Genomic DNA, 17,930 nt, shown 5'->3' on the forward strand with positions numbered 1-17,930 from the left:
TATATTCTATTCAAGCTGGATCTTGTGACGCCAACCGCGTTTTCAAGTCTTCAGGCCAGTTCACGATGATACGATTTGTACAGCTCAGGCTCTCCCTCTCTCTCTCTCTCTCTCTCTCTCTCTCCTCTCTCTCTCTCCTCTCTCTCTCTCTCTCTCTCTCTCTCTCTCTCTCTCTCTCTCTCTCTCTCCCTCTCCCTCCCTCTCTCTCTCTGTCTCTCTCACTCTCTCTCTCTTTCTCTCTCTCCTCTCCTCTCCTCTCTCTCTCTCTCTCTCTCTCTCTCTCTCTCTCTCTCTCTCTCTCTCTCTCTCTCTCTCTCTCTCTCTCTCTCTCTCTCTCTCCTCGAGTGGCGGCAGTGCGCCGGGCGGCGTGCTCCGTCGGTTTCGGCGGCACGCCCGGGTCAGTCCGAGCCCGTCGACGGGGGGGTGGTGGTGTGTGCGACCCGCGGACCGAAAACGGTGGCCTCGGACAGAGCTGGTGGGTCGGCTGGGCTCCAGCGCGGCTCGCGGCTCGGCCTCAGACGTCGGCTACGGAGGACCCTGGGTGAGGAGAGGACCGATCATAAGTCGTGATCAATAAGGATATCACTGCTACTTTGAATAAAAATAAGAATTTTGGTAACGGAGACGGATGACGCATGTATTCTTATTTCGACGATGATGTTAAACCCAAAACACTTAATAAAGTGAAGGAAAAATAAGACTTGATGGGAAATGTGTATGTGTTTTTAAATGATCGGAACACCAATCATCAGCTTGAAGTTTATCATCGGTGTACATTGATGCCTATTTAAGATTCTTTTTTAATTAAAGGACACCAGCGTCTCTTTTTATACAAGTTAAAAAGTGTATGACGCTTATTTATAATTAGGACGAAAAAAAACTTCCATCAGCCGACGCTACTATTCACGTAACACGCACGATCGATTACCATTTCTTTGGTGTCTATCCAGAAAATCTGTTGAGCTTCTGCATGTCAGTGACACGAAAACGCAGACGTGAGTGCGCTTTGTCGCATCATGCGCGTCCATTTTACGCCCAGGTGTGTAAATACCCCACTGGCAATCCGCCCGACACCACATAGGTATATTTGTTACTCACTACATGGGGAGCAAACAGAGCAGAGTGTAGGTTACAAAGCAACGGTCAGGTCAGGTCTCTATCGTGGTGAGAAAACCACCGTGTTTGTGTCTTCTGTATCTTCTGGCCCGGGCTAGTTTCCGGCCGTAAGCCAACAGCGTGTTACTAACCGTCACTGCGCCAGACCAACGCGGCCGGTCAGGTTCTATTTGTGGCTGCCTGCGTGTGTGCTTGAGGTTTAGTGCGTCAGAGAGGAAGGGGATGGAGGGAGAGAGAGAGAGAGAGAGAGAGAGAGAGAGAGAGAGAGAGAGAGAGAGAGAGAGAGAGAGAGAGAGAGAGAGAGAGAGGAGGGAGGGAGGGAGGGAGGGAGAGAGAGAGAGAGAGAGAGGGAGGGAAGATTTGTGGGCAGCCTGTTGCGTGCCAGATACTCCCTTATACACATAAAATAGTTTTAATAAAAGAACCTAATATTGTTATAATGATTTGTAATAACGCAGCATTGGGTTACAGTCAAATTGGTTTACTAGGTATCGTTTTCTCTCTCTCTCTCTCTCTCTCTCTCTCTCTCTCTCTCTCTCTCTCTCTCTCTCTCTCTCTCTCTCTCTCTCTCTCTCTCTCTCTCTCTCTCTCTCTCTCTCTCTTCCCCTCATTTCCTTTCTCTTTCTCTCTCATAACAACATTCCTAGACTTAAATTAGCGCACGACTCTGTGTATGTGTAGGTGTGTGTGTGTGTCGCGGGATATTGGTGTGTGTTGAGACATTTCCATGGTGACGAGATCACTGGCCGTGAGAGGGGAGCAGTCTCGGCACAGACCGCTGCCTCAGTCAGTCGGTAGCAGTCGGGGCTGCTAACGTTGTTCACACCGTGTGCACGTGCTGGTATGAAGGCGGTCAGAGGTGAGCTCTAGCCCGTGTGAGGGCGGTGGAACGTGCATTGGGGGAAACACCGGCCAGTCTTATGACTGTCACCGCACCGTGATCGGCACACTGTTTTCCTATCGTGGGAAAGCGTCTGAAAGGACTCTTTGCGCCACCTGCGTGATTTAGGTACACATGTGCCGAAAATATTAAAATTATCTATTTAGTTAGTTGAAACTGGCAGATGTGCTGCAAAGAGTTGCCCCCTACAGCTGGTGCCCCCAAAACATTGTTATACGATGGCTGATGATTTAGGCTAATTGCTATAAACCGAGATGTGACAGCTTCATTTCAAACGATAACTAGTTAAAGCGTAACTGCGTTTAGTTAATTGCTTATTTACCTCTTAGGTGGGTAACTCGTTTACAAAAAGACAAGCTTTGGTTTCTTGCTGAGAAATGTAGAACACCTATAAACATATCTTTCCACATTCAAGTCATCCGACAAATCAAGTCGTCCAGTCAGTGCCTCAAACGCTGAAAACACCTCTGAATCATTCACCGCAGCAGCGGCGACGCGGTGTCGCTGGGATGCGCTCCTCTCGACCTACCGACTTCTCTCCTCCCTCCTCCCCTGCCCCCTGGGATATCAGAGCACGGTCGATACAACTCGAGACGACCCCGTCACAGTCACTGCCCCGGGGACGACCCCGTCACAGTCCCTGCCCCGGAGACGACCCCGTCACAGTTCCTGCCCCGGAGACGACCCCGTCACAGTCCCTGCCCCGGGGACGACCCCGTCACAGTCCCTGCCCCGGGGACGACCTCGTCACAGTTCCTGCCCCCGCCAGACCGTGTATCCGACATTGGCGGGGTAGAAAATCTGGTGTCTCGGTGTGATTGAACCTTTCAAATCGACGACGGTGGTGGTTGTTCCAGCTGGGGTAATGAAGAGCAATCCATGTCATCATATTGTACTGGACCGAGCTAAATAAATGCCGTGTCAGCGACTCAGGGTGCAGGCTTATATCGGGCCGGGGGATGCGGGGGGGGGGGGAGACGAGTTCGATGGCAGAAAAAGTCAGCCCTGGGACTGACCAGGGAACTGCATCGCTCAAAGATCTCGATCGTTTGTGTCAATCTTGGGACGACTATCCCGGCCACGTCCTAAACCTGCCCTGAGACTGTAGGATTGTCGGTAGTTGTTATGTGCCTGGCATAATCCGGCAGGTGGTGGGCCTCCCGGCCGCGTATTCGCGAATTGTATTACACGAATCGGCCAACCAATAGCTTGCCTCCTGAGTGACGTCAGCGTGGCGTCATACTTTCGGTCCTCGCCCTGGTGGCGTCTATTGAAGCTAGGTTTTAACTTATTGACATTTAAGCTACATGGGGTACATTATCGCCGTGGCGAAGTGGTTAGAGTATCGGACTGGTGATTCAGAGGTAGGTGGTTCGAATCCACTCGGCGACTTCGATTTTCGTGTCATCTGTCATTGTGCGTTTTTTATACATTTGTAACGGCGTGCACCTAAGAAATCAGACGTAGGCTTTTTTTCTAATGAATATGTTGCATAAGATAGATATTTGCAGTCCAACCGATTGGTTCGGTTTCGGTATTTTCCAATGGTCTTTGTTTGTATTTGGTTTGGTAGCGGTGTTCTGATTTTCTGTGATTGACATCACTAATGCATAGTGCATACTATGCGAACGTAGCCAATGGAAAGACAAATGGTGCTGGGCGATGGCCATTCATTGATCAATATTTCTCACTGCCAATGGGTGATAGCACGCAGCATTGACAGGGGCGGCGCTGACCTTTTGAAAGTAGGTGGGCACTTGGCAAGGTAAAGTACCTAAAAGTAGCGAGACCTAAGATGAAAAGTAAAAATCGCACGCTGGTAAGCAGGCTATTAGATAGCTTTTCGTGTAAGAATCACCATGCACAAAAAAAGTTCGGCATAGCTGTTAGCGTAATCACGGGACGAGATAATCAGTTTCCAGCCGTCAGAGCGTCATCTATAGGAGCTATGCCCTAACTATAACTTTTACATTTCAGCCGCCAGGGGGATACCTAAGTCCTCTTACTTGGAATCTAGTTAAAGTCAAAAGATTTATATTAGACGTTTATGAAGATAACTTGGGACTGGTTGTTAAGTTGCATGCTCACGGCGGGCTGTCATCAATTTATATCTATACATGTCTTATCTGATCGATGAAATAATACAGGAATCCGTTGTCATTCGAGTGTGTTTCATAATAGCTCTTCCGACTTTGACGAATATCGACAGTGCCGTAACAAAATTGGTAGTTAAGGTATAGACTGCAACTGCAGTTCTTTTGCAACTTATTCCTTAATCAGATGAGCACTTGTCAGAGATTTATTGGGCGTACGATATTGGCGTGCGAACGTAGGGGCCAAAAATGCGCGTCTACGACCGACTTCTTTTTAAGAGAAAAGAACCGCTGAAGCAAGAATCGATCCACCGACCTGTCGTCCATCACACCGAGACTCTAACCACTCGGCTACGGCGACACATACATGTCTGATAGCCATATACAATGCAAAAATAGTCTCAACTCAAATCTAGCCTCAATGCATGCATTGTCGCGGCGGATGGCTATGACGTCGCACTAGAGATGTCGCTAGTTGATGGGCCGATTCGTGTAATACAATTGGCGAATACGCCTCCCGGCCACCTTCCGCGCGGTGGGGGGGGGGGGGCATTTTTTGCCCCCCATATCTCCGAAACTACTGGACGGATCCGAAAAATTCAAACGGCGTTCGATAGCTCTGTCAAATTTGTCGACGGAAACCAAATTTCATTGACCTCGGGGTCACCGATGACGTCACAGGTCAGGTCAAAGATAAAATGTTTCATCGTTCACGGGGCTTCTAGGGAAAGCGCTATAACACCGAGTAAAACGCATTTTGTCGAAAATTAGCGATAGGGCGTCAGTTATCTAGTACATATAATGCTATTAAACGTCACTGGTCATACCAGGTCAGGTCACAGGTCAGGTCACCAAAGGTCACCAAGGGTCACCACATGAACCCAACTTTACTAAGGTTGTGCGATGCATGTTTTAAGGCCAGTTTTTCATTTCCAACTCAATGGTGTTGGTTATAAGACCATCAGGTACGGTTTAGGTCACTTTCTGGTGGAGGTCAGGTCAAGGTCAGGTCAAAAAGGTCAAATTTCAAAGTTGATACTTTTTGCATAAAATGGGTATTGATTCGATGCAGCTCGTCACGGGGAGTCTAACGGTGGTCTTCGTTTGGCGCCACGAGGTCTAGAATTGCAAAAAATTGAGTTCGAAAATTTGACGTCATCAACTTTGAACAGTTTTTTCGCTATAACTCGGCCAAAAAAGAGGTATCGATCTCAAATTTGGTATGTAGATAGAAGGCGGTGGGTACTATCACATATCTTCCGTTTTTTCGAAATTCAAAAAAACTTTTTGGATTTTTCGGCTATTATATTCAAAAAATCTATTTTTTAATTTTTGGGGGTCAAAATCCTAAACTTTCAAAAATGCGAGATAGAAATTTTGTAGCCCTCTCAATTCTTCACCTTTTGTGTCCGAAACATTTTTCTGTATCTCTAAAGCTGTAGGCCTGACAGCTCTTCTCGCAAAACCTTTGTTTTTTGGTCGAAAAGGGCAGAAAAGACGTCACTCTGACGTCAACCTATCATAGCCTTTGGAAAAATTTTTGGTCACAAAGTGCAATAGCTATTCACGGGAGGGTACTGAAAGTTTGGTGACGATCGGCGCAACGGTTCTCGAGATATATCGAAAAAACTAAAGGGGGGGGGGGCAAAAAATACCCCCCCCCACCGCCTGGAAGGATAAAGTGACTGGCAAAGAGAATATGTGTTGGGTAGAGAAACAACTCTGAGTCTGTAGCGAACAAGGAAGAACCGCCGCTGGGACTCTCATGGGTCTGTTCTTCACTGGCGACTTGTGATAATCTGTTTTGACAGAGAAGGAAGGTCCAGTGTTCGGACTCGAGGCCTCTGGCCTGTCTCAACACATAAGGGTATGTGGTGATACCTACTGCTGAGCCCCCTGAGGCCTGTTTTGAGCAAATAAAGTACGGTTTGTAGTAAGGCAGCGAGGGGCCGGTTCTGAGGTCCCAAAGCCTGTCCTAACACAGAAGGGTCTGTGATGAGACTGCTGAACTACGCTGAGGCCTTATATTAGACGGAGAAGGGTGTGCGTCGGTTTGGATCTGACCGTCGGTTTCTCACAGAGAGGGCCAACGCCGGGACTTGTGGTCAAAGAAGGGTGGGTGATGGCCGCTGGGACTGACCATCGGGTCTGCTTGGCGCAGAGAAGGGCCGGCGCTGGCGTCACCGGCAGCGCCGGCTGGCTGAGGAGGGAGGCGAGTTATGTGACTGACCGTAGGGCCTCTGTTGGACAGAGAAGGGCCGGCGCTGGCGGCACCGGCAGCGGCTGCTGGAGGAGGAACGGTGGCAGGAGGAGACGCCCATCCTGCTGGGACAGCCCGAGAGCCCTCTGAGCACAGCGCCGGCTTCTGACCGGAGCTGGCCGCCGCCGGCACGACCGAGCGAGTGGCCGACAGAGCCGGCCATCAGCCCCCGACCGGTGGGTCACGGTGGGACCTAGTAAAGATCGGTGGGACCTGACACAGACCGTTGGGGGCCTAACACAGACCAGTGGGACCTAATGCAGATTGGCGGAGCACAGTGGGATCTAACACAGACTAGTGGGGCACGGTGGGACCTTACACAGACTAGTGGGACCAAACACAGACCGGTAGGGCCTGACACAAACTGATGAGACTGGCCACTAAGCAAACGGGCGCGATGGGGCCTCAAAATCAATCAAGAAAGTGATTTAACCCGCGCGGGGCTGGGGGGGGGTAAATTTTACCCCCCCTCGCGAATTTTTGCGATATCTCAAAAACGGCGGCGCGCAGCGCCGCCAAACTTTCAGTACCTTTTCTTACATCAATTTGACACCTTCCCTGAAAATTTGAGCGAAATCCGTCGGAAAATTTTTGAGAAATTGACGTTTTAGTGACGTCATGTTCGCCATTTTCGCCTCAAAAACGGCAAAAGTTCAAACGCCGCTAACATCTTCATTTTTAAAGGAATCAAGACGTAACAAAAAAGGTTATACGTAATTTTACTTTGTCTATCAAATGGCTATCTCGGTTTTTTGAAAATTTTGGATTTTGGCCTAATTTTTTTCAAAAAACTGATTTTTTGGGGAAAATCATTATAAAATCCAAAATTTTGAGTCTATCGAAAAAACCGGAATATATGTCAGAGAAGTGGTCTATGTGCACCTACATACCAAATTTGAGAAGAATCGGTTCAAAAATGTGGGAGTTATTCAAAATTTTATGACGTCACGACACACAAAATTTTTGAAAAATGACTTTTTTGGAAGTTCTAGACCTCGTACGGAAACAAAAATAGCACCATTCGATTCGCCGTGAAAAACTGCATCAGATAGACACCTTTTTAGGCCTTAAAAACCAACTTCAAAATTTGACCTCACTTGACCTGACCTTGACCTGACCTCGACCTGAAATTCATCCAGAGGTGGTCCATATCACTTATTGAGTGTGCCTATTGAATTCTATGAGTAAAATGACCCATAAAACATGTGTCGCACATGCCCTTTTCTATATTTTGTTTTTTGGTGACCTGACCTGACCTGACCTGACCTTGACCTTGACCTCTGAATGATATTGTATGCAACTAATATTGTCTTGGTAGCCTAAGAACACGTTTTGGGCGATCAGTCTCAGTCCATGACTCCATCCTTCGGCAACTACGGTGCAAGGCCGATACTGTAGAAACTTGCAATTTGTACCCTTGACCTGACCTTGACCTTGACCTCAAACTTTAAATTAAGTACATGTTTTTAGTAGTTCGTGATGAGAGCTTTCGATTGGCGTTTGAATTTTCCAAATCGGACCATTAGTTCGGGAGATAACAGGGGGGGGGTAAAATTTACCCCCCCCCCAGCCCCGCGCGTTCGGCTGGGGACCCCAGCCCCGCGCGGGTTAACCCACGAGCCGCTGGGGGGGGCATAAAGTTGCCCCCCCTTTACGTTTTGTGAAATATCTCCGAAACCTGATGAGCTACGAACGTGAAACTTGGCATAGCTTCAAATGAATACCTAGGCAATGTTTGAGGAAAGTTTGGTGGTTGTAGCACCTAAGATGACGTCACAGTGACGTCATAAAGTTTTGTCGTTTTCCGCTATGGACCGTTTCTGATGACGCTGAGCATGAAACTCGACTGTAAATGAACTAGACAGCACCTGCTGTCATCCTAAAACATCTTGCTACACTTCCATATAGTTTCTGACCAATAATCGGCCCTTTATATTCGGTCCCATATATGTGATGTATCGTGAGGAATATGAGAGTCGCAAATCTATAATTTCACTTATGACGTCACTGTGACGTCATTTCAAATCGGATCGACACCAAATTTGGACACAACCTCGGCTAGGTATTCAGGAAGATGTGTGCAAAGTTTCGCTTCTTTATCTCTTCGCGTTGCGACGATATCGTCGCAGAAGTAAAGGGGGGGCAACTTTATGCCCCCCCCCCCAGCGGCCGGCGGGTGGCGCGGAGGCCCAGCGGCCGCCGGGTTAAGGAAAAGGACACTGCCCTCTCGTGCGTTCTGCCGTAACTCACAAGCGCATTTTTTCTCAAATAATCCAAAGTGCAAGCTATCATCAAAGTTTGTCGACAGATAACTTGACAGACGTTCTTGCTATTTGTCAGATGCATGTTTGTCAGGTGGATGCATGTTTGCAGCTACAGTGACAAACGTGTCATTTGCTGTTTTTAGATGGACAGCGTGGAACAATTTGTGATGGAGCCGGCCGCCCAGGGTGTCTTGGTCAAATGCCGCGTCACTCGAGACCGAAGGGGCATGGATAGAGGCTTCTATCCCACTTACTTCCTGCACATGGAGAAAGACGACGGTAAAAAGGCAGGTATTGCTTGCGACCGTTGGGTTCTATGTATAAAGGGATTAGCATGGCCCGGCGCCCACTACTCAATCATTTAGGTTGTAGCAAGGGTTGTTAATTCTCAAAGCGGCTGTTGTTCTAGGATTTCTTATGTTTGGAATACTGAAGTGGGTATGACATGACATTTTATGTTTTGGCATTCAGGAGGTAGTTACTTGTCTGTGAAAAGCGTCAAATGCGTAAGAAAATGAAGTAACGTAAATATGGTATTTTCCAACTAAGCTGCATACTCCCGGTGGCAGACAACCGACTGAAACTATTGCCCTGATACTGGCACCTGCACATGAAACACCTGTGATCTGTACTTAAATGTTGATTTTACAGGTGTTTTTATTAGCAGGAAGAAAGCGAAAGAAAAGTGCGACCAGCAATTATCTTTTGTCAACGGATCCCACGGACCTGTCGAGAGGAGCGGAAGCATTTGTTGGTGAGCTACTAAAAGCATCACTTCTGCTTTCTTCTGATGATGCTCCTCTACATTCCTCCACAAATGTAGCATACATTTCATCCACAAATGTACGCCTCACGCCACCACGACAACGCCTTCGCCTACTCACAAATGTACGTTCATTTTCCAGGCAAGGTGCGCTCGAATCTGGTGGGCACCCAGTTCACGGTGTACGATAGCGGGGTGTCACCCAAGGCACGGCAGTTGGCCCGACCACTGCACTCCGAACGCCAGGAGATCGCCGCCATCTGCTACGTGAGTCCCGCGAGAGACACGCTGGCTGAATGAGACAGGCTGCGTCAAAGTAGAAACCGTTATTGGCCCTTAGCATGGCAAGACCATCACGAGCCGTATCATAGCAACTGGACTGGCTACTGGCTATGTTTTGTTCGCTATAATTTCTTATTGGAGGACAGCATATAAGGCAACTATTTCTACCAGATATTCATTCATTCATTCATTCATTCATGATTGAATGAATGCAAATACACAGGTCACGTTATTTTTACGGTCTAAACAGGCCTTTTTTTCTACATCGATTTTTCATGTGAAAAATCACTGCCTAACCCACGACTTCCACTGCCAGGAGACTAACGTGATGGGTTTCCGCGGCCCACGGAAGATGACGGTGATTGTGCCGGCGATGACTGTGGACCACACGCGGATTCAGCTTCCCTCCTCCAGCCCGGCGGGCACCCTGCTCGGTACGTTACGGGGGTACATCTGCCCGGCGGGAACCCTCCTCGGTACGTTATAACGGGGGTACATACATCTGCCCGGCGGGCACCCTGCTCGGCACGTTATGAGGAATAGTTTATAACTTTACATACCCTTGCTCGGTACGCAAAAAAAGGAAAACACAAGCACTGGGTGAACCCCACAAAAAAAGAAACGTTCCCGACTCTGATTGCATAAACCCATGATTGTATAAACGTCTTTTAAATTACCTCAGAAGTGGAACGATCGCGGGCCACATTAAGAGGTAGGATAACAAAACCTGGTCACCTCTCGAGTGCGACCAAAACGACTCCCTCCCACGCATGCCAGGGAGAAGGTCGATGCAATGCTCAGCGCCACATTCACTCTCACAGCAACCATTTCGAAGCTTATAAATGCCCTCACTCCCAAGTGGCCCAGTCTGCAAGTGAATTTCGCTCTCGTATTTCGTTTCATTTCCCCGTCGGTGAGAGGTCACCGGGTCAGCGGGAGCGCTGTCGGTCCCGACGGGACTCACTGTCGGTCTCGACGAACAGGCGGTGGGCGGTCGGCCCGGCCAGCGGGGTCGGCGGGGGCAGTGTTCATCTCAGTCTGCCCGCGGCCCGATCGATGGTCTGAGCTGCTGCAGCCACCGCCACTCCCCCTCCTCTCCTCCCTCGCTGCGCTCTGTTCCGCCCCCTCAGCAGAGCTGCCGGTGATGATATAGGAACAGAACACAGCGCGTCGGAGCGCTCAGAGCCGCGGGGCGCGGAGGCTGGGCGTCGCTGGGGGATACGATGGGTCATGACTGGGGCATATCTTGACTGATGTTGTCTAGTCTCTAGGGACAGTGTTGTCATATCAGCGATCGATGTGCTGGGTGTGATATTGCTCCGCTGTCTTCCTTTCTCGCCAAAGAAACATCCGGTGCAAAGTGCCATGAAGGCTCGGGATAAATCAGACACTCTGTTTCTTTACTGATAGTGCAACGTGCAATCAACGACGATCCTTCATATAGCGGGAGACTTTTCAGTACGAACTCATTATTCATTTAGGCATCATCATCGTTCATGGACATAACTGTTGCTGTTGACACGAGAGATTCTCTCTAGGAGCAGAACCCATCAGGATCAATGCACTCCTCTAACTCATCATCGGCTCTATTTCAGAGCGCTGGCGGATGAACATGATGGAGAACCTGCTGGAGCTCCACAACAAATCCCCGGTCTGGTGCGAGGAGAGCCAGTCGTACGTGCTCAACTTTCACGGACGAGTCACTCAGGCGTCCGTGAAAAACTTCCAGATCGTACACGACAACGACCGTAAGCACCCTCAATTATTCGACTTAACCCGCGCGGGGCTGGGGGGGGTAAATTTTACCCCCCTCGCGAATTTTTGCGATATCTCAAAAACGGCGGCGCGCAGCGCCGCCAAACTTTCAGTACCTTTTCTTACATCAATTTGACACGTTCCCTGAAAATTTGAGCGAAATCCGTCGGAAAATTTTTGAGAAATTGACGTTTTAGTGACGTCATGTTCGCCATTTTCGCCTCAAAAACGGCAAAAGTTCAAACGCCGTTAACATCTTCATTTTTAAAGGAATCAAGTCGTAACAAAAAGTTTATACGTAATTTTACTTTGTCTATCAAATGGCTATCTCAGTTTTTTTGAAAATTTTGGATTTTGGCCTAAATTTTTTCAAAAAACTGACTTTTTTGGGAAAATCATTATAAAATCCAAAATTTTGAGTCTATCGAAAAAACCGGAATATATGTCAGAGAAGTGGTCTATGTGCACCTACATACCAAATTTTAGAAGAATCGGTTCAAAAATGTGGGAGTTATTCAAAATTTTATGACGTCACGACACACATTTTTTTTGAAAAATGACTTTTTTGGAAGTTCTAGACCTCGTACGGAAACAAAAATAGCACCATTCGATTCGCCGTGAAAAACTGCATCAGATAGACACCTTTTTAGGCCTTAACAACCAACTTCAAAATTTGACCTCACTTGACCTGACCTTGACCTGACCTCGACCTGAAATTCATCCAGAGGTGGTCCATATCACTTATTGAGTGTGCCTATTGAATTCTATGAGTAAAATGACCCATAAAACATGTGTCGCACATGCCCTTTTCTATATTTTGTTTTTTGGTGACCTGACCTGACCTGACCTGACCTTGACCTTGACCTCTGAATGATATTGTATGCAACGAATATTGTCTTGGTAGCCTAAGAACACGTTTTGGGCGATCAGTCTCAGTCCATGACTCCATTCTTCGGCAACTACGGTGCAAGGCCGATACTGTAGAAACTTGCAATTTGTACCCTTGACCTGACCTTGTTTTTGACCTCAAACTTTAAATTAAGTACATGTTTTTAGTAGTTCGTGATGAGAGCTTTCGATTGGCGTTTGAATTTTCCAAATCGGACCATTAGTTCGGGAGATAACAGGGGGGGGGTAAAATTTACCCCCCCCCCAGCCCCGCGCGTTCGGCTGGAGACCCCAGCCCCGCGCGGGTTAAGTGGCCGCAGCATGACGACGACTCCATTTACGAAACTCTAATGTTTTTATAGTACCTACATATATCGGACAGATGCCATTATTTATGTAGTTCAGTGTTATTACTTCCAGCCTCAAGATTGTGAGTGACCCTGTGATAGTCTAGCTGTGCGAATGAATATATGCACTGTGCCTTTTGGCAATTAGATTTGGTATTTTTCTTGTACATGTCCACGGCCGTCAAGAATGCATTGTTCTCTGAGCCTAGCAAAAGATGAACAGCAGTTTGAAACGGATGTACATATTTTCCACCGTGGCTGTTACCTTGCTGATACCAAGTAGGTACGAAATTATGAAGTTTGCCTACTTATGACTAATTACTATTCCGTTTGTTTACCGGCAGTGGAGTACATAATCCTGCAGTTCGGCCGGGTGGCCGAGGACGTATTCACCATGGACTTCCGCTACCCCATGTGCGCGCTGCAGGCGTTCGCCATCGTGCTCAGCAGCTTCGACAACAAGCTGGCCTGCGAGTGAACGTGTCTCCTCGGAGTTGCTTACCTCCCACGTTAACTCGCTCAGAGACCGGGAGCGTCGAAACGACGCCCGAACTGTGGCGCAGAAATGGCCCTCCAAATGCGGGATGGTGCTGAGACTCGCTGGCGAAGTCAATGACATTGATCGGGATAAACCCGGGTCCAGGCTCACAATCAAAATAGGGAAGAGCTGATGTGTCTGAAACTGATGTGACTAAAGATGTGACTAAGATCGGTGGCATTTAGACCAGCGGGAATGTTGTTGAGCTTGAGCTGCTGGTGTAGGGTGCCTGGCCGATGACAGAATTAAATGAGACAGTGTTGGTTTGTAGACACTAGCCAGTGTTCCTAAATGTTGCGCAGAGGCGCAGTGTCCTCCCGTTGATCTCAGCTGTGAAGGATGGTACCTATTTGTGGTTGTTGTTAGGATTGACTGCTGAATTTATAGCGAGAAAACGTCTTCTCCGGACTCCGACGCCAAACATGTTTGGTATATGGCCATTTTCAAACGTTATTTCAGCTAATGTCTTTTCTAACAAAAACTTTATTTTGAACTGTTTTACGTTGCATGATTTGCCCAATAGAGACATACCTAAACCGTATTAAAATATTTTGTAATGCTTCCGGCTTCGATGTTCTTTGGATCGAAATGTGGCGATATGAGACGAGCATGTGGTGGATCAAACTGCTCCGTTTAATAACAGTTATTTTTAGACAAATTATCGGCGATACAAATGGTAAAGGTAATAAAAACATTTCACCAAATTGTTATTTTAAGAAATCAGAAACTGTTAACTACGTTTACTCATTGTATTCGAAATATTAATTGTTTTCTTTGATATATGTATAACATTTATTTTAGCTATGAAAAGTCTTAAAATGCCTGCAGTGGATTATAATGTGGTAGGGTAGACCGGGGCAAGTCGCCCCGCCGAGGTAAAACGCCTCACCGATGTTTCTCGGAACTGGCAAGGTTCTGGAGAAACATCATCTCTTCTATAAAACGTGCACTATATGATCATTATATGAGCAGACTGGAAATAAATTGTGATGACTCTTTAGGGAGATATAGCCAAAAATGTGTTTTTGGAGTGATTTTTATGTTTTGTTGTCAGCTTATGCATCATGGCGTTCTTTTATGGTCCACATCAGTTTAACGACTTTTATGTATTTTGAACAACTCTATCTAACGCTTATAATGCCGGCTTGGTTCGTGTTAAATTATGCCTTGCTGGAGTGCAAGGCGTTGTTCTCTGACCGAACTACGTGATGGGGTAAAACGCCCCAGTAGGTCGCGGGGCAAAACGCCCCATGGGGCGTTTTACCTCATGTGTTGTTCGGACTACCCACTTCCTAATGTTCGGTAGCTGGCTAACAGTAAGTTTCTATGCATTTATAGGGTAGCCTGGGGCAAGACGCCCCAGATAATTTATTTTGCTACATAACTTTTGTCCCACATGACCTGGAGGGCTAAATTTGTGCTCAATGCGTTCTTTGGACATTTTACTTTAAATTCCACCCCTCAAATTATTTCACCTATGATCGGACTCCCAGCTAGCAAGCGATTTGTGAAGCAACTGCAAATGGGGCATTTTGCCCCAGCCCCAGGGCAAAACGCCCCACGGCCTGGGGCAAGAAGCCCCATACTCTAGATTAAAGATTAAACATGGTAGTTGGCTAAATCTTATATGAGAGGTCCGTTAGACCTCTGGAGGCACGGCACTGAAGTTAGCACATTCCATCCTGTCAGGTGTTCATCTATGACACTATTGTATGAGCAGGTTTTTCACCTGCCTCAAAGAACCAAATAATAAATTATTGCAATGCAAATGTTTACAGAATGCTTCCTTTGCCATCCAGTTGCTGAGAAAAATACACATAAAGGCATAGAAACTTACTGTTCGCCAGCTACCGAACATTAGAAAGTGGGTAGCCCGAACAACACATGGGGTAAAACGCCCCATGGGGCTTTTTGCCCCGCGACCTACTGGGGCGTTTTACCCCATCACGTAGTTCGGTCAGAGAACAACGCTTTGCACTCCAGCAAGACATAATTTAACACGAACCAACCCGGCATGATAAGCGTTAAACAATAGTTGTTCAAAATACATAAAAGTCGTTAACCTGATGTGGACCGTAAAAGAACGCCATGATGCATAATCTGACAACAAAACATAAAAATCACTCAAAAAACACATTTTTGGCTATATCGCCCGAAAGAGTCAACACAATTTCTTTCCAGTCTGCTCATATAATGATCATATAGTGCACGTTTTATAGAAGAGAGGATGTTTCCCCAGAAATCTGCCACTTCCGAGAAACATCGGTGAGGCGTTTTACCTCGGCGGGGCGACTTGCCCCGGTCTACCCTATGTACTCTTCTCAGCAACTGGATGGCAAAGGAAGTATTTTGTTAACATTTCCATTGCAATAATTTATTATTTGGCCTTATGAGGCAGGTGAAAAACCTGCTCATACAATAGTGTCATAGCTGAACACCTGATAGGGTGGAAGGAGCTAACTTCAGTGCCGTGCTTCCCAAAGTCTAACAGACCTCTCATATACGATTTAAGTCAACTAGCATGTTTAATCTTTAATCTAGAGCATGGGGCTTCTTGCCCCAGGCGGTGGGGCGTTTTGCCCTGGGGTTGGGGCAAAATGCCCCATTTGCAGTTGCTTCACAAATCACTTCCTAGCTAGGAGTCCGATCATAAGTGAATGAATTTGAGGGGTGGAATTTAAAGTAAAATGTCCAAAGAACGCATTGAGCACAAATTTGGCCTTCCAGTTGATGTGGGACAAAAGTTATGTAGCAAAATAAATTATCTGGGGCGTCTTGCCCCAGGCTACCCTACCCCTTTTCGCCCTTTCCTCGGTTTGATAGCCAGGTTATCACCACTCACCAAGAGAATGGCAAGAGACGAGACATTTTAGCAAAGTGGGCAGCGGCAGCCTCGGTGGTGGGAAATGAATTTGAAAACAATTTCGTTTAATAGTCGTCCCTACGCCCTCTAATTACGAACAATGCTTAACAATGTACGATCCCAAGGGAACAATTAGACATGCAAATTGCCCATCTATTACGGTACAAAGGCTGGCGCTGCGCTCACACATCCCTTGATAACAAATAACAATGTCCAATCTTCTGCAATGTAGCATTTAGTAAACGTTTTCAGTGTTTTTTTTTTGTAATTTGGTGGAAATCGTCAATGATCAGAGCCGTTATTATTGATATTTCAGCGCAGCAGGGATGACAACTGAAAACGATATGCTTAGGTACAGCGAAAACCGAAGCTGTAAACACTTAGCACTGTTGGTGCCGTTGACATTCGGCAAATTCAACGAAGAAATAAGAGCACATGCGTCGTTTGGGCCATTGGACAGCGTAAGTCCGCTTTTAACCCGCGCGGGGCTGGGGTCTCCAGCCGAACGCGCGGGGCTGGGGGGGGGGGGTAAATTTTACCCCCCCCCCTGTTATCTCTTGAACTAATGGTCCGATTTGGAAAATTCAAACGCCAATCGAAAGCTCTCATCACGAACAACTAAAAACATGTACTTCATTTAAAGTTTGAGGTCAAGGTCAAAGTCAGGTCAAGGGTACAAATTGCAAGTTTCTACAGTATCGGCCTTGCACCGTAATTGCCGAAGAATGGAGTCATTGACTGAGACTGATCGCCCAAAACGTGTTCTTAGGCTACCAAGACAATATTCGTTGCATACAATATCATTCAGAGGTCAAGGTCAAGGTCAGGTCAGGTCAGGTCACCAAAAAACAAAATATAGAAAAGGGCATGTGCGACACATGTTTTATGGGTCATTTTACTCATAGAATTCAATAGGCACACTCAATAAGTGATATGGACCACCTCTGGATGAATTTCAGGTCGAGGTCAGGTAAAGGTCAGGTCAAGTGAGGTCAAATTTTGAAGTTGGTTGTTAAGGTCTAAAAAGGTGTCTATCTGATGCAGTTTTTCACGGCGAATCGAATGGTGCTATTTTTGTTTCCGTGCGAGGTCTAGAACTTCCAAAAAAGTCATTTTTCAAAAAATTTGTGTGTCGTGACGTCATAAAATTTTGAATAACTCCCATATTTTTCAACCGATTCTTCTAAAATTTGGTATGTAGGTGCACATAGACCACTTCGCTGACATATATTCCGTTTTTTTCGATAGACTCAAAATTTTGGATTTTATAATCATTTTCCCAAAAAAGTCAGTTTTTTGAAGAAAAAATAGGCCAAAATCCAAAATTTTCAAAAAACCGAGATAGCCATTTGATAGACAAAGTAGAATTACGTATAACCTTTTTTGTTACGTCTTAATTCCTTTAAAAATGAAGATGTTAGCGGCGTTTGAAATTTTGCCGTTTTTGAGGCGAAAATGGCGAACATGACGTCACTAAAACGTCAATTTCTCAAAAAAATTCCGACGGATTTCGCTCAAAGTTTCAGGGAACGTGTCAAATTGATGTAAGAAAAGGTACTGAAAGTTTAGCGGCGCTGCGCGCCGCCGTTTTTGAGATATTGCAAAAATTCGCGAGGGGGGGGGGTAAAATTTACCCCCCCCCCAGCCCCGCGCGGGTTAAGCTTTGATCTCTGTTCCACCGGCTTTCAGCCCACATTACAGTCCTGCATACGAAGCCGGAGCGGGCGTGGTCCGACCGGAGCCGTGTCAGCAGCGTGGGTCGACGGCACTCAACTCGGGTCTCCTGCTCCCCGGCGGTCGATCAATACGGCGCTCTCTGCCGCGGTAGCCGGTAGGTACTGTTACCGTCGTGCCGTAGCG

The 17,930-nt window shown here is 46.9% G+C and overlaps 1 protein-coding gene across 1 annotated transcript; it reads left to right on the top strand.

Moving 5' to 3' along the window:
• Positions 1–417: 417 nt before the first annotated feature.
• LOC122364093 (tubby protein homolog) lies at positions 418–13,743 on the top strand. The gene is made up of 8 exons (XM_043334163.1): positions 418–541; positions 6,362–6,546; positions 8,778–8,921; positions 9,286–9,388; positions 9,540–9,664; positions 9,996–10,113; positions 11,275–11,427; positions 13,014–13,743. The coding sequence occupies exons 3-8, from the start codon at positions 8,778–8,780 to the stop codon at positions 13,145–13,147; spliced, it is 777 nt and encodes a 258-aa protein (XP_043190098.1). The 5' UTR covers positions 418–541; positions 6,362–6,546; the 3' UTR covers positions 13,148–13,743.
• The last annotated feature ends 4,187 nt before the right edge of the window (positions 13,744–17,930 follow it).

This window comes from Amphibalanus amphitrite, unplaced genomic scaffold (genome assembly GCF_019059575.1).
Source record: "Amphibalanus amphitrite isolate SeventyFive unplaced genomic scaffold, NRLGWU_Aamphi_draft 000656F_arrow, whole genome shotgun sequence".
NCBI lineage: Eukaryota > Metazoa > Arthropoda > Thecostraca > Balanomorpha > Balanidae > Amphibalanus > Amphibalanus amphitrite.